Source organism: Trachurus trachurus (assembly GCF_905171665.1).
Source record: "Trachurus trachurus genome assembly, chromosome: 20".
NCBI lineage: Eukaryota > Metazoa > Chordata > Actinopteri > Carangiformes > Carangidae > Trachurus > Trachurus trachurus.
In genome coordinates this window covers 7,387,900-7,412,338 of record NC_139911.1, presented here as the reverse complement: position 1 = coordinate 7,412,338, position 24,439 = coordinate 7,387,900, and the positions used below count along the sequence as shown (strand labels likewise).

The 24,439-nt window shown below is 41.2% G+C and overlaps 2 protein-coding genes across 2 annotated transcripts; both read left to right on the top strand.

Annotated features, from left to right (window-relative positions):
- Positions 1-304: 304 nt before the first annotated feature.
- Positions 305-12,342, top strand: LOC311003488 (cyclic nucleotide-gated channel beta-3-like; the record flags this gene model as incomplete). The annotated part of the gene is made up of 17 exons (XM_083995256.1): positions 305-409; positions 1,031-1,073; positions 1,671-1,836; positions 5,072-5,232; positions 6,049-6,572; positions 7,148-7,198; positions 7,291-7,377; positions 7,487-7,551; positions 8,152-8,274; positions 9,211-9,352; positions 9,621-9,780; positions 9,868-9,965; positions 10,054-10,137; positions 11,593-11,711; positions 11,793-11,945; positions 12,077-12,224; positions 12,322-12,342. The coding sequence occupies 17 exons, from the start codon at positions 305-307 to the stop codon at positions 12,340-12,342; spliced, it is 2,250 nt and encodes a 749-aa protein (XP_083851382.1).
- Positions 12,343-13,650: 1,308 nt separating this feature from the next.
- LOC311003487 (cyclic nucleotide-gated channel beta-3-like) lies at positions 13,651-24,177 on the top strand (the record flags this gene model as incomplete). The annotated part of the gene is made up of 17 exons (XM_083995255.1): positions 13,651-13,755; positions 14,722-14,860; positions 15,400-15,517; positions 17,044-17,195; positions 17,290-17,586; positions 18,939-19,147; positions 19,255-19,305; positions 20,149-20,235; positions 20,350-20,414; positions 20,972-21,094; positions 21,295-21,436; positions 22,176-22,335; positions 22,426-22,523; positions 22,784-22,867; positions 23,067-23,185; positions 23,777-23,929; positions 24,021-24,177. 17 exons carry the CDS (start codon positions 13,651-13,653, stop codon positions 24,175-24,177), a joined length of 2,259 nt encoding a protein of 752 aa, XP_083851381.1.
- Positions 24,178-24,439: the final 262 nt, after the last annotated feature.

The following is a 24,439-nucleotide window of genomic DNA, read 5'->3' as shown; positions in this document are numbered from 1 at the left end:
CAAATGCACACACATGTATTCTGCTTTAGTGGTCACCTACAGTATAAGCCTAATGGGATCTTACATGAGATGGTCATGGGCTTAAATGTCGCTTGCTGAGAGCGGGGGCTATTCTCTGTGCAAGAGTATTAGTGGTGCTAAAAGCACTAATACCCCCAATGTGGTTATGAGAGCGTTTTGCTGTCAGAGACTGGGAGAAGAGACGGTGCAGGGGCAGCGAAGGGAGGGTGAGACCAGTTCAGGCCTCTCACACAGGCAGACACTCACAGGGAACTGGAGCAGATGAACTTTTAGGTTTCTAGACATGTTTGGTAAGTTGAAGGGGCTCCTCAGTGGGCCGCCGGGGCCACCAGCTCCCGCGATCACCACAGCGGCTCCAGCTCCAGCTCCGGCTCCAGCTCCAGCCAAGGTAAGACCTATGTCTGTGCATTGGTGTTTTGTGTGTGTGCATGTGTATATATACATGCTTTATGTATAATCTCAAACTTCTTGTTGTTCTTGGAGACTTTCATTCATATCTAATGTCTTGAGAGTTATTTTATTCTTCTGTGTTTTCATGTTTTCACAAACGTTGATTAGCTTTCATGCTGTTCTCTTTGTGCCAGTAACAGCAGCAGCAGAAGCCAAGACTAAAAATCATGGCCACAAAAAAACAAAGTAGTGCGTCCAGCATGTAATACAGCAAGTTTGGTTCCATTTGTTTCTCCTGAGATAACAGCAGTGGCTTCTTATCTGTTCCTCCATCCATTCAGCTGCTGCACGCTCTTGCCAACAAAGAATCAAATTAAACTGTTTGATTACACAGACCTCGGTGAACGCGCTCGTTGCCCAACGGGCACTTTTAATTTCATTTCATCTGAAAAACGCAGCTTGTTTTTAAAAGTGTCTATCGGGCAATGAAGCAATTTGTCAAACAGCAAATTCACTACTCTTTAAACACTCTTTGAATTGAAATGTCTTTTTTATGACCGTGATTTGAGTAATGAAGCCAAACAGCTAACTCTGTTGAACATGCTGATTTGTCATGCAGGAGGAGAAAGCAGGTGATAAGGAGAATGAAGCCAAACCACAGGGTGAGTTATCATTCATATCAGAGGCTGAATTACTGTACGATCGTTTCTGTTTAACTGTGAGAGCTTCACCTCTCTGCCCTCCGCCTCCTTTGGACCACATCTTGTGGTCAGATACTTCAGAACAATATATTTCGCAACTTATTGAATTGCTACATGTGTTTAACCAGAAAGCACTGATGCAAAAACATAAAACAAATATAATATGTCTCATTGGCTCAAACAGTCTGATGAAATACATTTTAAACAAGTTATTCAAAATAAGATTTAATAGAGATGCTATAAAGTCACTTAGCATCATTTGCCACGTCATGTCTGATTATAATATTGATGATGATGATGTTAAGGATAATAAAGCAATTTGTAGGCAGTGCAAGAAACTAATTGTTTTTCAGTTAAGCAGAAAAGAAAGGTAATAACATTTTAAAAATGCTACATGTCTCTTAGAGGATGTCGGGGTTTAGGTTGTGTGGGCAGGAGCTTTTTGTATTAAATGTAATATTTCACAGTTTCACCTGCTGAGACCAGAATAAAATGAACTGAAAATGTCAAGTCTGGAGGAGATAAAATGTAACTCTGGGTTTTTTCACCTTTTCTCAGAATCAAGTCCGGCTCCGGCTCTAGCTGCTGCTCCAGCTGCTGCCCCAGCTTCAGCCCCTGCCCCAGCTCCTGCCCCTGCCCCTGCCCCAGCCCCTGCCCCAGCCCCTGCCCCAGCACCAGGACCTACAGCAGCTCCAGCCAACCCCAGTCAACCTGCACCTGAGGGGTAAGTCCTGCATCTCCTATCCATGTTTTTACACCTGATTTAATTGCAGGCTGGCTGCATTAAGTATATGACACCAGCTTAAATTAAATTAAAGTGAGTAGATACACTGCATAATCCCTTGAGTATCTGACACGTCTCCAAACTCCACTTTAGCTAACCAAAACACACTCTTGCCAAGCCACTGACACCACAGACCAGCATCACATTAATCAGGCATTGGACGCTAATTAATCAGATTTCTTGACAAGATGGCACAGACTCAGAGAGCGCCTGCAGTCCCACAGAGTCAACGCAGCATGTGAGATCTTTATCCCCTGGTGCTACATGCATATAAACAGGGAGATGACTGGAAAGTGGATTAAAAGCTTTTCAGCTTTTTAGCTTTAAGAAGCTCACCGGGACCGCCCCTGGCCCCCGTAATGAACACCACGCAGGGTGACGACAGGTTCGAGTGATCTTCACAGTTGTAAACACTTATAACTTTTCCAAATGAGGCGACATCGGAGCACAACAGAGGAGTAAACAGTAAGAGCGAGGGAGCAGCTCCACAGGTACAGGTGTCAGACACAGAGACAGAAACAGAATATATTTTATTGCCTCTATTGGGAAATTCATTTTGGGCTCAGCTGCTGGCTCCATGATACAAACAGACAGGATGAGGACAGATTTTATAAAGTGGATGGACACAAATATAATAAGAAATCACACCTGAAAATATACTACACAACTTTTCCTGCATGCTGCACATCTTCCTCAGCAAACAGCAAGGACCAATCACTGCTGCACATTGCATAACCCTGTAGTAACATCAGCCGTCAGCCTGAGTGACATGAAGAATAAATAGCATGAGTGTCAGCTGCTGTTCACCACAGCAGCTGGGTCAGCCTGGTTCAGACTGATTATTGTCATCTCACAAAAACATCTCAGATGAATAACATGCAGTGTTTTATCAATTAGGATATCATAATGAAATGTTTCATTGATACTTTACTGCAGCAGCATGTGGGCACGTTTTCAAACACTGGGAGTCCAGTGGAAGGCAGGACAGAACAGACTGGTCTTATTTTGTAGTATCTTAGTTAGACCTTTATTCTGAAAAGAACACATGTGTCTTTATTCTTTTGGATCAACAGTAGCTTTAAAACCACCTCTGATGTACTGCTGAACTTACCGCGTGGACTTTGTATCTCCGTCCATCCATTATCCAGACTGCTTATGCATACTGTATGTATAAGGTCGGGTGTTGGGCAGCTGGTGCCAGCTGATACTGAGCACCGTTCTCTGTTTCTCTATAAACCTTTTATTCATGCATTTCTATGAATTTCCCGGTCTTTGAAAACAATCATACTCATATATCTTCCAACCAGCTTTTTTCAATTAAATTTAATTTCCTCTTATGCAAAGAGTTGTATTTCCTCAGGTGTAGTAAAAATGACAGCCTTACACTTTTGGGGGGGCACATTAGCAGAACAAAAAGCTGCAGTACAGCCTTCAGGGCATTTGTCAAAAACTCCTCTCCCAACCACTCAACCTCGATGGAAAACATCATAAGGTCAAGGAAAGATGTAAAGGAGAATTCATAATAAGAAAAGACACCACAGTGCTGAAAGAGTCCAACTCTTGTTCTAATTTTTTAACTTTATTTATAACAGTTTGGCAACATATATGTACTCCTTTCCTAACCACAAAAACAAACATGAATGATATGCTGAAATAAGGAGACATGAAAGGAACACACAAGTAGAGAAAGTTGAGACATTAAAATAATAAATGAATAAAATTAAGTGAGTAACTGAGGAAAGGCAGAGTGAATTATCTTTAATATAAGTGTATTGAGTTTCCAGGCATAACAACATTTAACCTTTTTAATACATTTGTTTAGCAGATAAAACACATTTTGAGTGAATTCCACAACGAAGGGATTTATTAAAACAACATTTATGTTTAGCATTATAGAAATCCAATACGCCTGTTCTTCAAGACTTCCATAAGATTTGTTTTTGGTTGGGTCACAAGCATTAAATAGGTCGTCACCTAAATGTTGTTGCTGCAGTGAATTATGGGATGGCGTAAATGCCTTTCCTTTAAAGGAAAGCTCAGTTTCTTAGAGGAGGAAAATTATGTGAAGCACTGAAGCCGCTTCTCTGAAGGATTTGACCAACTCACTCACAAACCTTCATAGTAGTCAGAATCAAATGTATATCAATGGTTATAATAATTCCAGATATAAATGTAGTAAAAAATAAAAAAACACACATTCAAAATCTAGAATCAAGCAATATATACAAATTTCAATCAGACATTGACAGGAAACAAACATGTCTTTCCTGGCTTATTACTGTATGTATTACTGGTGTTTGTCCACCAGGAGGGGACACATGAACACTGATGCCTCCCCCCTCCCGTCCTCTGTGTCCTGTCCCTCTTGTTTCAGCTGAGCCGTTTCTACTCTAAATGTGATTTCACAGTGTAAATGTCTTTATTAAACAAGTGAAATCATGTGAAAAGCACTTCCTGTGGAGATGACTGACACTACAGTTTACTCCTTATTTTTCTACTCTTTTAAGTGCACATTAATTAAACCAGCCACAGGAGGGATGAACTGGGATTAGTGGGGAGGGGAGAAGAGGGGTGTGTGTGGTAATAAAAAAAAAAGGCATTTTATTTATACAATAATAGGAACTGAAATTATTGCATTAGGCTTTGTCTAAATCATGGTTTTCTTTTTTTTTTTCTTTTTTTTTTTATCAGGGAGAAACATACAAAGTCATTTCAGCACCATTACACACATACAGAGTTAAACAAAAACATGTATTTGAACAATAAGTGCTAACATATTCTCCAAGCTATTACTCTCTCTTTCATTTTACAATGTTTTAAATAAGAACATTCAAACAAAAGAAGTCACATTTACTCATTTTTCCATCAAGATTAATAGACTGGTACTTCAAGCCATGTAATAGAGGTACTGAAAGCAAGTTCAGGCCTCCGTGATCTTATATATCTGATCCATTTTGACCACCAACTCTTTGATTTTGTGAGCAGTCCCTTGCCAGTCTTCCAGTGTCGGTGCGTTGGGTTGTAGCCATTTCCTGGTTATAGCTTTCTTTGCTCCAATCAATAATATCTCCATTAGACATTTGTTTGCTATTTAAATCATGGTTTTCATTTTAGTTGAAGTACTGTGAACGTTTTGTGAATGACTCATATCTCCGACGAAACTTTCCATCCTCAGAGAAGAGGCACCCCCTCCTCCGCCCCCACCCATCGTCATCAACAAGTACTCAGATGAGCAGCTCAGAGCCATCATCAGACTGATGAGGGAGCGACTGGAGCTGTACAGGGAGAAAGCAGTTGATCAGTACGCCTCCTCCCCCGAGATCACCCCTCCCGTCAGTGAGTACAGACGCAGCTTCACTGTTGGTCAGATGACGTGTCGTTACCTGAGTTTGAATTTTTTTTTTTTTAATGGGAACAGGCATATACAATGTATAAACCGACAATACACTGACCAATAAACAGACAGACAGAAGACAAATGACAGAGCAAACTCAACAACACAACAAAAACTTGACCAAAACAGGACAGAAAAATGAAAAAAAAAAAAAAACACGCACAAGAAAAATAAAACAAAATAAAACAAAACAAAACAAAAGAACTAAACAACTACAACAAAAAGAAGGATGTGAAACTACTGAAATTAAATTAACAGTAACTACTTAGTATACAGTACATTCACTCAAAAGTAAGTTTTTCCCATTTTTTGTTATGCATTTCTGCCTTGTCTTGATTTGATGCAATATTTTTTTCCAAAAGAAATTGGCATTGCACTTTATTTCTAAAAAAAATCCAAATTCAAAAGTGTTTTTGTTTGGGTCTTAAATATAAATATTTTCCCCAAAAGAATGATCGTGTTTACAATCTGTGGGCAATTTATCTCCAGTACTCCCAACTAAATATTTAATGGTGTAGATTCAAAGTGAATATTTTTGGGTCTTAGCCACTTTTGAATGTCTAACCAAAATCTGACTACATGTGTACAATAAAAGAATAAATGTAACTGATCCTCCACTTCTTCATTGCAAAATTTACATAATGGAGAGTGGTTAATGTGTTATGTGTTATGTTATAAAATGTTAAATTGTTTATTTGTGGCGGTAATTCTATAGAAAATCTTAATTTCTCAACTCAACGTGGCCTCTGTCCTTTCAGCACCCGTGCTGCGCAAAGACGACTACGCGAAGGTCATAGAGGAGAGGAAGAGGCAGGCGGAGGAGGACAGGATAAAGAAGGAGGAGGCTGACAAAAAGAAGAAAGAGGAGCAGGAGAAGAAAAAGAAGGAGGACGAGCAGAAGAAGAAAGAGGCGGAGGAGAAAAAGAAAGCGGAGAGTTTAGAGGAGAAAAAGGAGGAGGTTCCCATGAAGACCAGGATCCAAGAAGCCGCCTGGCGCTACGTCGACGTGGTGCTGAAGCCGCTGGAGGACAAGATGGACTCGTTTGTGGGGACGACCATCGACCCCTTCACGGACCGCCGCTACATCGCCTGGCTGAGCCTGGTGACGCTGGCCTTCAACTACAACACCTGGTTCGTGACGGCCCGCCTGTGCTTCCCGTACCACACGGAGAACGCCATCCCATACTGGTTCGCCATGGACCTGCTGGCCGACCTCGTCTACCTCACAGACTCCATCATCTTCCAGCCGCGCAAGCAGTTTGTCAAAGCTGGAGACATCATAGTAAGTTAGAGAAGCGACGGTCACAAGTAGGGATCTACTTTATTTGATATAATAATAATAATAATAATAATAATAATAATAATAATAATAATAATAATAATAATAATAATAATAATAATAATAATAATAATAATAATAGATTTTATTTGTATGGCGCCTTTCATGGCACTCAAGGTCGCCTCACAGAAAAATACATACAGAACATCTCATAATAATAGTCCAAAAGACACAGCATAAAAACAGCACATATAAAATATTAAAAACACAGCATAAAAGCACCAAGGAAAAAACAATGAAATTAAATAAAACAAGTGCAGTGAATTAGATGTGATGGGCAAGTCGGCACAGGTGAGATGTCAAATGAGCATTGATACATTGATATAAAGCCTTTATTCTGACATTTAACTGGATACACAGTTAATTTATTGATAACAAATTGTTCTTTATGATGTGCTGAGGTTTGAATTATGCAGGTGGTGACCTATATATACTGCACTACTCCATCTTTTTCATCCATACATCCATCCTCTACTGTTTATACATCCATGTCCAAGCGCCTTCTCTCTCCCTTTCAGAAAGACCGAGTGATGACAAAGAAGAACTACAGAGAAACAGAGAGATTCAAGGTATTGTAACCCGACCTGTAACCTTGTTTTAAACCTTGAATCGACTGCGTGTGAACCAGCGTCAGTGACCTCATGTCGTCTCTCCTCACCAGATAGACATGATCTGCCTGCTACCCTTCGACTTGCTCTACCTCCAGTTTGGATTTAAATCCGTTTTCAGAGCCAATCGTCTGTTGAAGGTGAATTTACTTCACTTTGTTTTTTTACTTTAAATCAGAGCTGCTGTGTTTCCTTGTTGTTGTTGTTGTTGTTGTTGTTGTTGTTGACTCGCTCCTTCTCATTCTCAAGGCAGACACCTTCTTTGAGTTCAGTGACCGTCTGGAGAGCCTCATGGCCAAGGCCTACATCTGGAGGTGAGTCACATGGCAGGAGGTCAGCTGACTAATTTAATTTAGTCAGTTACTACTTACAGTATTAAAGGGATAGTTCAACATTTTGGCAAATTGACCCATTGCCATAATCCCTATAGTCTTAGCAGTAGGTGCGTTACCTTTAATTGTCGGTGCAAGCTGTTTTTAGAACGGCGGAGCAGAGCCGCGAGCTGCTCAGAGCTATACGATACGGAGGCTAATGGGATTTCTTGGTTTCCCTCATCAAACTCACCAAATACACAATCCAACAACTCCAAAACGCTCTGGTGGACAAGTTGTGACCTGCACATTCACCACGCTAAGAGAGAATAACGGAACGTTCTGAGACAGAGTTGTTTTCGAGGTAAATTCATGCAAAACCGCTGATGCGTGTTCCCGTCGGAGGCATCTTTTGGCAAGCAGTCTCTGCATTTGCCTCGAAAACCACGTGCACCGACAATTAAAGGTAACGAACCTACTCCTAAAACTATAGGGATTATGGCAATGGGCCACTTTGCCAAAATGTTGAACTATCCTTTTACTGTAAGTACTTTTGAAAATATGTATATTAGTAACTACATTCATTCTTTACTCCCCTGTCAGAGTTATTCGCACCATTGGTTATCTGCTCTTCATGCTGCACCTGAACGCCTGCTTCTACTACGTGGCCTCAGCCTATCAGGGCATCGGCCTGACCAAGTGGGTCTACTCTGGCATCGGCAGCCCGTGAGTATACGCAACATTATTTTTCTATAAATTGTCCATTACCTTTAATGCATTGGTCTGAGTTTTTAAGTAAGCTCTCACCACTGCTACTGTCAGAGCAAACTCAAATCAAGTGCATAATAATATGTAATGCTGTGAAAAGATGTAGATGCACCTCTGTAAGTTGCTCCCAGATAATTATCCCTCTGCTCCAGCGCAATAATTCATTCACTATTGACCCATTTAACAATTATCCGAGCAATTAGTGCCAAAGAGTGTGATCACCAACCCACTGCTGTGTGTCCTAGACTTATATAGACCCTGTAAACTGTGCAAAATGTCAATGTTAATTAATAATTCATGCCTACTGTCAATAACCCAGGCTTTTTAAAGCTTAATTGCTCTGTTTTTTGGCAGCAGACATTAAGGCAATTTTTACTTTCTTTTACATCTATTTTTATGATGACATTACATTTATCCTATGTTATACTATGTTTGCTGCTGCTGCAGTTACCTCAGCTGCTTCTTCTATGCGGAGAAATCCCTGCTGATGATTGCCGAGTTGCCATTTCCAGAGACCATGTTCGAGCAGATCTTTCAGATGACTAACTACATTTTTGGGGCATTCTTTATGTCCATCATTCTCAGCCAGGTAGTTTCTTGATAATATGTTTTTTTTTTCAGTTTTTCTTTTTTTAATGCTTATTTTTTTTCTTTTTGGGTGGCATGTTCTTTTTCTTTTTTTGACTTTTTGTTTTTGCTTTACTTTTGTTTTTGCTTTTTATGTCTTTGTTTTATTGCATTCATCAAAATTTGGCAGAAGGACGAACAATACAGGAATTCAACTAAACCCTGAACTCTTAGTGCCGTGCTCCTCCTAAAAACCATCCACACACACACATGAACACACACCCAGTGACACTGAGTCTCACTGAGTCTCCCCCACCCTCTCCACAGGTACCTGCGTTGTTACTACTACGCCGTCCGCAGTCTGATCAACATCGGGGGTCTTAACGAGCCCCACACCGTCTTTGAGATTACCTTTCAGATGACTAACTTTTTCACGGGCGTCTTTGTGTTCTCCAGTTTGATCGGACAGGTAACGCAGAGACACGTTGTGCCCGTAGCGTCAGTCCGTCCCGGAGTCGTGCTAGAATTTAGCGTCTTCTAAAAACCAGCCTGTTCATCGTCTCGTTTCCTAACTGTAGTGACGTAGTGATAGATGAAGAAAACATCACACCACACTAACACCTCATCATCTGCAACTCCAACTTGTTTGTTGTTTTTCTCTGTGTTATTATTAAGTATAATCCATTTGGACAGACGTTCTTCCTCCCGTGTTTATTGTCTCTGTCTCATCGCCTCAGATGAGAGACGTCATCGGTGCAGCCACAGCGGGACAGACGTACTTCCGAGCCTCCATGGACAACACTGTGTCCTACATGGTGAACAACCGCATCCCCTCTCTGGTGCAGAACAGAGTCCGTACCTGGTACACCTACACCTGGGACGCTCAGGGCATGCTGGGTCAGTAGAGTGGAGTTTAGTATTTGAACTCTAGACTCATGTTTGGCCCCAGAATGAACTTTTTCTGTTTCATCCTGATGCCTCCAGATGAGTCGGAGCTGCTGGACAAGATGCCTCTGGTGATGAAGACGGCCATCGCTGTGGACATCAACCTGACCACCTTCCAGAAGATCGATCTGTTCAAGGTGCGGACACATCAGAGAGGAGAGAGCACAGACGCTTCAAAACAGACCAAACACGACGTCATCTGACCATCTCTGTACTTCTCCTCAGGGCTGTGACCAGCAGATGTTGGTGGACATGTTGCTGAGGCTCCAGTCCATCATCTACCTGCCTGGAGACTTTGTTGTGAAGAAGGTGAGTCATGGTTGTTACAGTTACAGCTTAGAGATGAAATACCTGAGCAAAGTCTCTCTTTCTAGATCACTAAGTGGTGCCACTATACAATAAAACTACCTTTGTAAAGGATTTATTAAAACTGTATTTATAGCTTATCAATTAGCAACATATTTATTTGTTTTCTTCATCATTCAGCATTTGTACCTGTCTGCTTCAAGTTACTCTTAAAGCAGATATCAGTGGAATGTTTTTGTTAATATAAGTCCTAAATAGTCCTATTTTCCGTCAGCAATCACTTACATGAAGTATTTCAGCCTAAACACGAGTCTCTCCGTCACTCTGCTCTGCTGTAACCCGAGGAGAAAATTTTCCTTGTGGGATACAAGTGTTATCCAATGAGGAGAGAGAACGGCATGAAGGGCTGTGTGTGCAGCCAAGGGATGCGCGTGAATGTGGTGACGTAGCACGAGGACCAATTGATGCCTGACAAGGGCGGGGGCTGCTAACTCATGGTGCGTTCAAAGAAACTCGTACTTTGTGTTTTTCCTTCCTGTGAAGTCATACCAGTTCGATCTGGTACGAGTTCACGGGTCGGAAGTTACGAGTGGCCGTTATAGGGAACTTTCACAGACAACAGGATGGTAAAAACACGAGCTACGGGTTACCTGGAACGCTACCAAGTCGTAGTTGTGACTTGAAGCTGTAACTTACGGTTTCAAAAGCCTGCCTTGAACGCAGCATTAGCCGAAACGGCCGTGAAGCTGATATCTGCTTTAATGGTCAAACAGTTTCATTTGTCAGATCAAATTATAGCAAATCAAATGATCATACTAGATTTATTCTAAGTGTAAAACTCATTATTGTTTACTAACAAGTAACTTTATTACCAGTTTCATATGGTAGAAACTCATTAGTAAGTAATATATCTGCATCAGTGTATGAAAACTGTTATAATTTGTTATAATTGTTTATTTATGCTTTATGAAGCAAGTAAAAAACTAGTTATAAAAAAGTTTATAAAGGCTTATTTGACGCCTGTCTCTATAACGCATTATAACCATACTTATAATGAGTTATAATGCAGTTATAGCACTGTATAATTATAGTTATAAACACTCATAAATGATCATAATGCTTTATAGCAATATTCATAACACATTATAAAGCATTTTATCATGACTTATAAGGTCAGGTATTATAATACGTTATAATTGTTAGTAACTCACTGACAATGTGATTGTTAGTAACTCACTGACAATGCCCACATTGATAATGCATTGTGAATATAGTTATAATGTAGTTATAGTACATAGTATAGTATAGTATAGTTATAGTTATAGTGTTATAATTGGCTTATAAATGTGTATAACTATCATCATTTCAAATGTGTTTTACACTAATATTTTCAATTCCTTAGTTTAAAAGTAAATGAACTGTATTTCCACTTTGTATAAATGTCTCCCCCCTGTGCAGGGCGACATCGGTAAAGAGATGTACATCATTAAAAGTGGAGCGGTGCAGGTGGTGGGAGGACCAGACAACAGCATTGTGTTCGTCACTCTGAAGGCCGGCTGCGTGTTCGGAGAGATCAGGTGAGTGGAGTTAAAGTTAAAGAAGAAACAAAAGAAGTGAGTGATAAAAGTGATATAACACTTCTCTGGTTTGTCTCTCAGTCTGTTGCAGTCTTCCAAAGACGGAGGAAACAGGCGAACTGCTAACGTCAAAGCTTACGGCTTCGCTAACCTCTTCGTCCTGGAGAAGAAGGACCTGTTCGACATCCTGGTCCACTACCCCGAGTCCCAGAAGGTGCTGGCCAGGAAGGGAAGGTGAGTCACAGAGGAGTCAACATCTGTCCAACACAGTGACATCAGACAGAGGTTGGCTCAGCGCTACACTAGCACCATATACAGTAACGACATAGGAAGTAAAATCGCTGACACATAGCTGTTGTCTATAGGAAACTAATGAAGGCCAAGGGTCCAGCTGCAGCTAAAGCAGAGGATGACAAGAAGAAAGGCCTGGCGCTGTTCGGACCCAAACCTGGGACACCCAAACTGCTGAAAGCCTTCGGAGGAAACCACAAAAATATCATCGAAAAAATGAAGGTGCCTGTCACATTAAAGCAGCCACGTGCACACGACATGTTCATGGGAATCAGTTTAAATGTTTTCTTACTCTGGTTTTGTCTTCTCTATGTTTCAGGCTGCTGCCAGTGGCAAGTGAAAACACACTGCGGTGTGTTTGTCTCCACTTTGTTTTCTTATTAACTCCTTTTTGGGAGTGAGTGTACAGCTTCATTTTCAGTATCTTACTACTCTTTTGTACTAAGTGTGCGTGTTTTGTTTTTTTTCTGTTATATTGTATTGTTAAAAACAACTACTCCTTTCACCTTCCATGGTCAAACACTCTCTAATTATTCTTTGCCTTGAGCTACATGATGAGGATTGACCATAATACATAATTATTACAAGATTATAATTAATTTTAAACCCTTACAAACAAATTTAAACTTATATTTCCAGTCTGTTATGACGGGATGGTGAGTTTCATTCAGAGACTGCTGCCCCCAGTGGACACTGGTATGTATATACTGTTATCCTCTATGTCCACCTGCTTTTATTGGCTTTATATTGACTTTACTTTGCCATCTCACAGTAGTTGTAAAAGCCAAGCAGAGATTACCCATACAATACTTCTAAAGACTGATGTTCGATCAATTTGCTTAAATAAATAATCCCCTGATTTTACAAGTTAACGTCGTCCCATGAGTTGTCGTCCTGTGCTGTGTTGGCTGGTGTGTGTGTGTGTGTGTGTGTGTGTGTGTGTGTGTGTGTGTGTGTGTGTGTGTGTGTGTGTGTGTGTGTGTGTGTGTGTGTGTGTGTGTGTGTGTGTGTGTGTGTGTGTGTGTGTGTGTGTGTGTGTGTGTGTGTGTGTGTGTGAGAGAGAGAGAGAGAGAGAGAGGTGTTCTCTAATCCCCTCAGTCAGACAGGGACATTGTGAAGGCTAATTAACTAAGTGGTCTCTCAGTTTGTGACTGAAATAACCTGAGTACAGTCTAATTTTACAGCAGCTGCTTTGATCTTGTTACCACGTTGTTACCACATTCACTGGTTATTCCATCATTAATATAGTGGCACATTCAACATTAGTTGTTTCCATCTGTTTCACTCATTTAATAACTAGATTGTAATAATGAGTGCATCCCATTCTCACTAATTGATTGGGTGTGATCACTTATTACACACTTGTTGTTAAATATTATGAGGCTTCTATAAATGGAGCTACTATAGCTCTACCACAGCACTGTTGCTTTATCTTATCTGGCGTTGACTGGCAGCTGAGGCGACCGATCAGGCGTTGACTCCCGGAGGAAGGGGGGAGTGTCCAGAGGGAATTAATGAGTCTAAGATATTTAATTGCCTCAGTCTGTTGTTTGGATGTGACACCGGCGCTGCACAACAGCAAGGATCGTGGGACTTTGGTTCTACCTTGGTTCTACCTTGGTGGCTGTAGCCCACACAGACATCCACCATGTTCAGCAGGTTTAAAAAGATGATTGGGGCTCCTGAGCCCCCTCCTGCCTCGGCTGATGACCCCCCTGCTGCTGCTCCTGCTGCTGCTGCCCCGCCAGCTAAGGTAAGGCTAACTGAAACTGATCAATAACTAACAGAAAGTAAAAGTTTCTTCGACTCAAATGAACAGTGAGGATGCATTCTAATAATAATCATTAATTGATTGGAGAAATTTTGAATTTGAGAGTTTGATTTGTGATTGTTTTATGTTTTTCTCCACATTTCACACAGGAAGTTACATTATGGAGCCACAAGGGAAATATATCAGGTTTTAATGAAGCTTGATTTAGATAAATAGATTTCAGATGTTCAAATGTGGCATGATTCCCAGAAATGAGGAGTTAAGTCAGACTTTAGTCTAGTTTCAGTTCATTTTTATATAATTGTATCAATTTGTGTAATTTACAAGAAAAATTTACAACAATGGGTCTGACGCTGATCTTTGAGAAATCTAACATGTTACCTTCAATTATGAAAATCAAAATACAGAAGATGGAGTGGTAACAGTGTCGGGTGTTTGGTGTTTCTGCTTTGCATTGATAAAATAATTTAGTGGTTTGATAGAAATAGTTGTTTTTTTTGTTCTTGCTCCACGGAGGTTGTTTAAAGGTGATCCCCGGCAGGTGACTGAGATCAGTGAAAGCCTCTGAAGCAGCTTGGCACTGGTGTGGGAAAGAGTCAGTGTCAGTGGGGAGGGTGGATCTGTGGATTTACTGTTGCTTTTTTGGGGCTGAATTCCTGCAGGATTTTTTTTTTTTTTTAATTTCTGAGTAAAAGAAGGATGAATTTCAAGGATAATGGCTAAATGCATTACAAATATAAAGAAGAGAAGAGGGGGAAAAGACATCTTGCTCTGGGTTTACTTAATTAGCATTTGGTCCTTGAGCAGTTTTAGAAATGATATTCACTGCAAACAAAGAATATATTAGACAAAGAACCTGATGTTGGGCCTTGTTTCCTGTTTGTCTTTCCTCTCTTGTGCACACACTGTTACCTGTGTTGTGTGTTTACCTGGGTTGTGTGTTCACAGGAGGAGAAGCCCCCGGAAAAGAAGGATGAAAAAGAGGAGCCAAAGAAAGAAGAGGAAAAGAAAGAGGATAAAAAGGAGGAGGAAAAGAAAGAAGAAGCAAAGAAAGAGGAGGAACCTAAGAAGGAAGAGCCGAAGCCAGGTGAAGAGTCCATTTGTTTATTTACACTGAGCACAACCAGGGTTAGTTTTATTACAGGGATGATACAGTATCATCTTCAAATATGCAGAACATGTTGCTGTCACACCGACCACCGTGCAGTCACGTTCTATGATGTCATGTGAATTCACAGAGTTTTTCACATTTCATTATGTTGCAGCCTGGTGCTAAAAAGATACTTTATGTATGTTGTTCCCTCAATGAAACCACAGAAAAGGAAAAAAATGTCACACTTGCTCAGATGTTCAGACACTTTTGCTGTGACAGGTTTGTTTATGACTGACTGGATTCTGCCTGTGATCAATGCTGATTGGATGTGATCTAGAAAAACACACAATAGTCTATATAAGATTATAAGTAGTCCCACATCAGAGCAAAAACCAACAAAGAGCTGCCTGCAGGATAAAATTATTTTGCATTGAATGTCCCCAGCAGCAACTTGCCCTTTATATAACTCATTAGATCAATGCTGATCTATAATTCATATTAACTGTGTTAATTGTGTTTTCATTCATTTACAGCAGCTCCTGCCCCAGCTCCAGCACCAGCTCCAGCACCAGCTCCAGCCCCTGCTGCAGCTGCAGCTGCAGCTCCAGCTCCTGCTGCAGGTGATCCTGCCAATCCAGACGGGGCTGCACCGTAAGAATACACAATTATCTATTATATTATATTATTCCTTCTATCCATCTACAGTATTTTCTTCCACTCGCATGCAGCCACAGCTCTCACTTTGTCCTGTAGCAACAGCTTGGTTCTCCACACTAGTACCACACACAGAGTCATGAGCTCCCACACATTTGGACTGGCCTGTCTAACTAACCCTGAGTTCATGCAAGGTTAAAGAGCTGCTCCACTGTGCCTGCAGGATGAAACCTCCTACCTCCCTAATCTTACCTGAACACCAGTGTGATGCTCTGATAGCTAGAGCACACTTCAACATTTTGGCAGATTGGCCCGTTGCCATAATCCCTATAGTTTTAGCAGTAGGTTTGTTTCCTTTAATTGTCGGTGCAAGCTATTTTTAGAATGGCGGAGCAGAGCTGTTATATTATTATCTCATAGCGTGGTGAATGTGCAGGTCACAACTTGTCCATGAGAGCATTTTGGAGTTGTTGGATTGTGTGTTTGATGAGGGAAACCAAGAAATCCCATTAGCCTCCGTAACGTAGCTCTGAGCAGCTCACGGCTCTGCTCCGCCGTTCTAAAAATAGCTTGCACCGACAATTAAAGGTAATGAACCTACTCCTAAAACTATAGGGATTATGGCAATGGGCCAATTTGCCAAAATGTTGAATTAAGGCAGTGATCATCAACTATAACTACATCACTTTTGTTGTTGACTGTTTCAGCTGATAGGAGCCCGACTGACAAAAATGTCTTCGGTTTTGTACGAAAAGAAGATCAAAACAATAAACATCAAAACTAAATCATTAGGCCAAAATGTGGATTTATTTAATTTGAAAGAAAATTCTAGCCCTTCAGCAAATATAGTTGGTGACCCCTGGTCTAAGGCGCTCTAGTATGAGCTACCTCATGTTCAAAGGGGGCATTTATTATGACGAGTAGAGAAGTCTAATTACTATGCTCACCTGGGGTCCATAGAGGCTGAAATGATTGGAAGCAGCTCTGAAGCTATGAGCTCTACCAGTGTTGGTAAGAGTGGTTCTGCACTGGTGCAACGATCACATTGTGATTTACAGCCTGTGGTTCCTAAAGTAGGAAAGGAGCTTAGCAGCTTAGTGGTATTTGTGACTGAGAACGAGCTGAGGTTCAGAGTTCACGTGCAAGTGGGAGTTAATTTCACAGAATTCATTTTGCTCATTGTAGATAATATTTTTTAGTTTTCGAAGGATTTTGATTCATTTGCAAGTCAGTAACTTATTCTTGCCTCGGAAAGAAAAAAAAGATGCATTTCATTAAAGTCCTATTTCCTCTTAGAAGTGCTAATTTTTTCTAAAGGAGCTAAAGCTTCTTAACGAGCTCATGTATAGTCGTGTGTCTCCTTTTTATCCCACAACAGCAGATTAATAGTGACAGCAATAACATTACCATCCTGCTGCTAATAATAAGCCACAATTGTCCCATTTATTGAGACTTGTATGAATTATTTTCCAGGTCATTTTTCTTTTTTCTTATGTGCTGGCATCTTTTCTGTCTGTTTTCAGAGAAGAACCTCCTCCTCCACCCGTCGTCTACAACCGCTACGCAGACGACACACTCAGGACTCTGGCCCAGAGGTTAAAAGAGAGGACAGAGACGCTGAGAGAGAAGGCCATAGATCCTTACGCCACTTCTCCAGAAATCACCCCACCTGTCAGTAAGTACCGCGAACACACCGCAGAGCACAGAGCCAGAAAACAAAATCCAGCTGTTCAACCCTGCACCACCTGCTCTGTGTCTTTACTGTGCAGCACCCATTTACAAGAAGGACGACTACATCAAGCTGAAGGAGCAGGAGAGGATTGCGAAAGAAGAGGCGGACAAGAAGAAGGCAGAGGACGCGGCTAAAAGGGCCGAGGACAAGAAGAAGAAGGATGAGGAGAAGCGGCTGGAGGCTGAGAAGAAGGCGGAGGAGGAGCGGCTGGCGGAGGAGGCCAAGAAGGCGGCGCAGATCCTCCCGGACATCAACTGCGCCTGCTTCGAAGTCCTCCTGCAACCAATCGAGGAAAAGATGGACTCGGTCCTAGGAAACACCATCGACCCGTTAGGTAGGCGACGCCCACCTTGACAGCCCAGGTTAAAGGGATAGTTCACCCAAAATTCAAATTTCACTCATTATCTACTCACCCTCATGTCGACTAAGGGCTGGGAGAAGTTTCAGAGTCCTCCGTGTCTTCTCTGAGTTACGGGGGGGTCCGCGCAGCAGTATTTGTCCATATAATGGTTGTGAATGGATACTAACTTTCTTCATCCAAAAAGACACACCAAAAAACATCCAAATACCTCCATACTGCTCGTCTGTAATGTCCCTCTTGTATTGAAGCCCCCAAAAATGAGAAATTGTTCCGAAAAAAATTAAATAAGTCTATATTTTAAGCTTGTTTGTAGCGGAAGCTCCCAGTGTCTCGGTTCACCGGCGGAACAATTTCTCATGTCGGGGCTTCAATACAAGAGGGACATTACAGACGAGCAGTATGGAGGTATTTGGATGTTTTTTGGTGTGTCTTTTTGGACAAAGAAAGTTGGTATCCATTTGCAACCATTATATGGACAAATACTGCTGCGCGAACCCCCCCGTAACTCAGAGAAGGCACGGAGGACTCTGAAAATTCTCACAGCTCTTAGTTGACATGAGGGTGAGTAGATAATGAGTGAAATTTGAATTTTGGGTGAACTATCACTTTAACTGTGTGGTATATTGATGTGTTGATGAAAAGAAGGGATCACCGCTGACACGTCTTCACTTGTATTCAAAAAACAAGTTTATTAACAAGAAGAAGAACAACAGTGTACTGTACAAAAAATGCCGAATCCTGGAACATCTCGAGTGTCAATATGAGAAGTTCCCTCAACTGGTCCAGAACTCTGACTTATATACCTTTTCTGACTCCCCCTTTCTCCGGACAGAGAAGAGCCCTAAAACAGATGTTAAATGACCCTTGACCTATCCCTTAACCTTTAGGGTAACTGAAGTCACCACATCCTGTCTCCCAAAACTGTTAGAAACCGTTGGAGAAAACAAAAGAACCAATCATTCACATTGACCAGATAGACTCCATGAAGTCAGATGACTTCTAAGCAGGATATAGAGTCCATTAGCAGAGCAGAAATCTACACATTCCTTCAGTTCCAGTCAGACAAGGCACACATACAAAGAAGAATACATGATGATGATAACAAGATATGAGATATAATATAAGTCTCTCTCAATATAAGTTCGCTTCTTTCTGCCCCTTTTCATTCAAGAGTTACAGTATTGTCATTGTTTATTTTATTTTTTGTTTTTATGCTCGATAAATGAATGAAATAAATAAATAAACTAAACTAAGAACATTAAGGAGTATAAAATACTACAACTGCTCAAAGAAATACTGAAATGTGATTGGCTCTCTGTCTACAGATCGTCGCTACATCGCCTGGCTGTCCGTGGTGTCGTTGGCGTACAACTACAACGTGTGGTTTTGCACCGCCCGCTTAGCGTTCCCGTACCACACCCCCGAAGCCATACCCATCTGGGTCTTTTTTGACTTCCTCAGCGACTTTATTCATTTCGTCGACATCATCATTTGGCAGCCGCGACTTCAGTTTGTCAGAGCCGGTGACATCATCGTAAGTCGCCCCAGCCTGCTGCATCGGCATCATCACCGCCAACGACCTTTAACCTCCGCACTGTGACATTTTCTGTGATTAACCCAAACCTCTGTCCTCTGCTGCAGACAGACAGAGTGCAGACGAAGATCCACTATCGGAAATCACAGCGGTTTAAGGTGAAAGTGTTTTACTGTTGTAAAAGCTGAAGCTTAAATTTGTCAATTTTTCCTCTTTTTGTGAGGTTAAAGAATAAAGTAAAGAGCCCCCAGCTCTCATTATAGAAATAGCTCTTTATTGTTCCTGTATAAAATATACCCTAGTGGTGGTTATCCAATCTGACTTTTTAATATCGGCAAGGACTGAAAAATTACACATATAACCTGATCTAGTCAAGGGAAGGTTGTAGTTTTTCCAACGATGTCTCATTTTGGCGTCACAGTTCTGTTAAGATTAGTACATGTGCATATCCAAATGATGTAAAAAAAAACAAAAAAAACAAAAAAAAACAGTGGGATTGACAGAGATTATACTGGTCAGAGACAACAGGTTTTTAGATCAAATTTTTAAAAACTGTCCTATTCATCTCAGTCAGTTTATGAAATTAAATATTTACAACACTTACATTTTGCTCTTAGTCAAAGTCCAAGACCTGTTTTGACACACTGATGTCCATCCACAATGTTATATTTTCTATACAGTCCACATCCCTGAGTCTTTGTTTCCACTGGTCCGAAGATACTTCTTTGTATTCGTTTCATGATCTATTTACAGAAGTTTTTTCTGTTGTAGCTCTAATGATCCATCAAGATGCAAAATATTGATGCACTGTAAAATGTAAAATGTTGCTTTCAGAATGAGTGTCAAGCACTTTAATACTTTATGTGCAGCAGAAATTCAAAATAAGGACTTCCTACTTACTTACTTACGTTGAACTGTTGTTGTTTTGTTTTTTTACTGAAGTGAATTATCCTGAACTATCATGTTTGGTGTGTAACCTTTTCTTCTTCCTGTGTGTACAGGTGGACGTAGCCAGCATCTTCCCCTTCGACCTGCTCTGCGTGTACTTCAGGTTCTCCTCCATCTTTCGACTGAACCGCTTCATCAGGGTGGGGGCACAGCTGCTCCTTCTTTACTGACAATGTAACTTATTCAAAAAAAAAAAGTTACAAAACCATACGAGACTTAAAGTTTCACGTTTGTTTTCTGTGTTTCTGTTCTAGGTTGATTCCTTTTTTGAGTTCAGTGATCGACTGGAGAGCATCATGGCGAAGGCTTACATCTGGAGGTAAAATAAAAAAGGATCAATAGAGCAGATTCATACAGGATTTGAAACTGTTCTTTATTCATGTAGATACTATCCAGGATATGATAATACGTTTTTCAAAATATAATTCGTGTTTTTTTTCGGGTTTATTGATGTTAAACATGTAATTTACAAGGATGGTGCCAAGTATCAATCTTTTATCAGGTCAATTGAAAGTTTTTACTACTAGAATGAATACTAGAGTACTTTTTAAGAGTGTGTTGATCACTTTGTCCATTTGACAATCTCCATTTTGCAAGAATAAAACGATTTAACTTAAGTCACAAAGTATCACAACATGTTACTATGATACTCGAGATATAGCAAAATGTTTAAAATGGTAAAAATAGCATATGGTGACCTCAGTATCATGATAATATCATATCATTATATAGTTAGGTACAGGTGGATGTGTACTAAAAAGCCTCCAGCTGTGCATATACACACAGATGTTGTAGTTTAAGCCACATTACAAAATTACAAGACTTGTGCGACGTGCCTCACTTTGTGTTTTTAATGTCTCTGTCTTTGTGATGCAGAGTGACTCGTACCACAGGCTACCTGCTCTACATGCTTCACATCAACGCCTGTTTCTTCTACGTGGCCTCGTTGTACCAGGGTATCGGGACGACCACGTGGGTGTACGACGGACAGGGCTCGGCGTACGTTCTCCTCTCTTTGTGTTGATGTTGCTGTCGGAGCTCTCCATGGTGCTGAAACACCGACATACATGTGGATGATGATGCTTGGATTGAGTCTTGTCGTGTGTTTCCCCTGTATGAATTCCTCCTCATCCCTCTTTACACTTTTAACCTGCCCCATCCATCAGTAGCCTGTTTTTTTGTTTTTTACCCCTCCACAGGTACCTGCGTTCTTACTACTTCGCCGTCCGCAGTCTGATCAACATCGGGGGTCTTCCAGAGCCTGTGACCACCTTTGAGATCAGCTTCCAGATGGCTAACTTCTTCTCTGGTGTCTTCGTGTTCTCTAGTTTGATCGGACAGGTCGGAGGAGAGTTTTATTAGATTTTAGATTAGATAAACTTTATTGTCCCCAAAAGGGGAAATTTGTCTTGGGCAAAAGTGCACATAGAGCCGTATAGCAACAATACAATAAGACATACAGGCAGCAATAAGCAGTGACAGACATCCAAGCAATAGACATAAGTACAACGACAGACATACAGGCATAGACATACAGACAAAGCAGCATTGCACAGTATCAAAACCATAGCAGTCGGCATTATCAGTTCTAAAGGAGAGGTGTAAAAGTAAAAAGGACAGAAGCTTGGCTTGGTAAAAAATAAATAAAGGAATTTAAAAGATCCTAAGATCAAGGAAATTTGCAAGAGTAAAAACTTGAGCTACGCTACGCTTCCTCCAATTAGGAGGCCTCCAGCCTAGGGTTGATGCTGGCGTGAATAGGACTGGATGCTTGTTCAACAGAGCTGTAGAATTAGGGAGGAAGGAGTGTTAGTCCACATGGGCATTCCATTTTAACATGTTGTCCATTTGTATCCCCAGATACTTATATGAGCAAACCTGCTCAATTTGCATGTCCCCTATATTTACAGGACTCTTACAGCCTTTGGGTCAAAGACCATTTCTTTAGTTTTTGTGGCATTTAGTAAGAGGTGATTGTTCATTATCATCTCAGTCATAAACTCCAGGAGGATCTGAGATCAGTTTCTCCAGACTGATGTTATAATTTCTCTTTAACCACTTCCATCTGTCGTTCTTTCAGATGAGAGACGTCATCGGAGCAGCAACAGCAGGTCAGACCTATTTCCGCGCATCGATGGACGACTGTGTCGCCTACATGAACACATACTCAATTAACAAGTTGGTCCAGAACAGAGTGCGGACCTGGTACAACTACACGTGGGCCGCTCAGGGCATGCTGGGTAAATCTCAGGAAACATTATCCCAGAAAGAAATAACAGGGGGGGGGGGGGGGGAGTTCTCGACTCATTTCTACCGTCTGTCCTCTGCAGATGAGTCGGAGCTGCTGGACAAGATGCCTCTGGTGATGAAGACGGCCATCGCTGTGGACATCAACCTGGCCACCTTCCAGAAGATCGTACTGTTCCAGGTGACAGAGGTTTCACTTTGCAAAAGAAATAAACAACAGGATTAATAAACATGGGCTCACCGTCGTCTGATCCAGATGTCTGCACGAGAACGAAGCAACGAGATACTGAACATTATAGAATAAGAGGAGTACTAAAAAAAAGACAGTGACTCATCAGTTGAATAAAAAATATTTTTATTTTTATGCAAAGACGCAAAATTGTTAGAGATGAAGTCACACAGAGCTGAAAACTAACCTGTGGACTCATCCTGTCTCCTCAGGGCTGTGACCAGCAGATGTTGGTGGACATGTTGCTGAGGCTCAAATCAATCGTCTACCTGCCTGGAGACTTTGTTGTGAAGAAAGTTAGTGTCATTGTGTGTGTGTTTGTATCAAATACCCAATAATATAAGTAGAAGTTTGTTATGTGAGAGTGGTGCTGCCCTCTCTGTGTGTGTGTGTGTGTGTGTGTGTGTGTGTGTGTGTGTGTGTGTGTGTGTGTGTGTGTGTGTGTGTGTGTGTGTGTGTGTGTGTGTGTGTGTGTGTGTGTGTGTGTGTGTGCAGGGCGACATCGGTAAAGAGATGTACATCATTAAAAGCGGAGCGGTGCAGGTGGTTGGAGGACCAGACAACAGCATCGTGTTCGTCACTCTGAAGGCCGGCGCTGTGTTCGGAGAGATCAGGTGAGTGTGAAGGAGTGTGTAGTAAGGACGTTCAGAAAGGCAAGGGATTGTGTTTTTTTCACTGTCATTTTTCTAATCCTATTCTTTTCCTATTGCCCTATTTTTTTGTTTCATCTTTAATAGCAGTGCCCTAAAGAGCAAGTTAAGTACTTTTTTCATGATGAAGTTTTAAATTAATGTTGTTTTTTTTCATTTAGGAGAGAGACTTGGACATTTTGCCACTCACTTGCCTCTTTTTGGTTCTCTGCAAAGGAAAAACAGTGCTGTGTTTGTTTATTGTAATACTGATTTTGGCCATAAGGGGCGAAAATCATTACTAACCCCAGTCTAAATCTGAATTAAAGCCTTCATGTTTCCCTCTAGTTGATTTCTCCATACACTAACACAAGGACCTTGTGTGTAGGTTTACATCTCATGGCTATAAATGTATTTGAATCATTTGGTTTGCTTTGGGAAGGTAGAGTTTTATTATGTCTTTGAAAATGACCCCTGAAAGACAAGTGAAAAAAAAAAGTATAAGATAGGGACATATGATAGAGATCACTGCAAAACAGCCTGAACACTGTACGAATATTAATGTGATATTTCCAGCTTATTACAGTCTGCTAAAGACGGAGGAAACAGGCGAACTGCCAACGTCAAAGCACACGGCTTCGCCAACCTCTTCGTCCTGGAGAAGAAGGACCTGTTTGACATCCTGGTCCACTACCCCGAGTCCCAGAAGGTGCTGGCCAGGAAGGGAAAGTGAGTCGCTGAGCTTGTGAAACAGTCAAACCCATAAATGGAAATGTAACATGATAGCTTCATTGTGGATTGTTTCTGTGTGATTGTTTAGGAAACTGACCAAAGCCAAAGGTCCTGCAGGTGCCAAACCTGACGAAAAGCCGAAAGGTGCGGTTCTGTTTGGAACAAGACCTCCAACGCCCAAACTGTTGAAAGCCTTCGCCAGGCTCCGCGGCATGAAAGGTGGTAAAATCGCCTCCATTTACTGATGAGCACATAATAGGGATCTGTGAAGTCACCTATTTGTTTTTTGCCCACAGGAAATTGAAGAGTAGAAATGAGAAGATGATGTGTGATGCTTCTGAGCCTATCTCTTTCAAATCCATATTGTTCCATATAATGTACAGTTCACCAGCTACTGAAAGTCACAGGTGTACAAGCCAGAGAAAACTGGTTTCCTTCCAGTTTCTAGCTTCTATATAACCCAGAAAGTTGTTCTGAAATGAGAAGCAGAAGTGAAACAGGAAATGT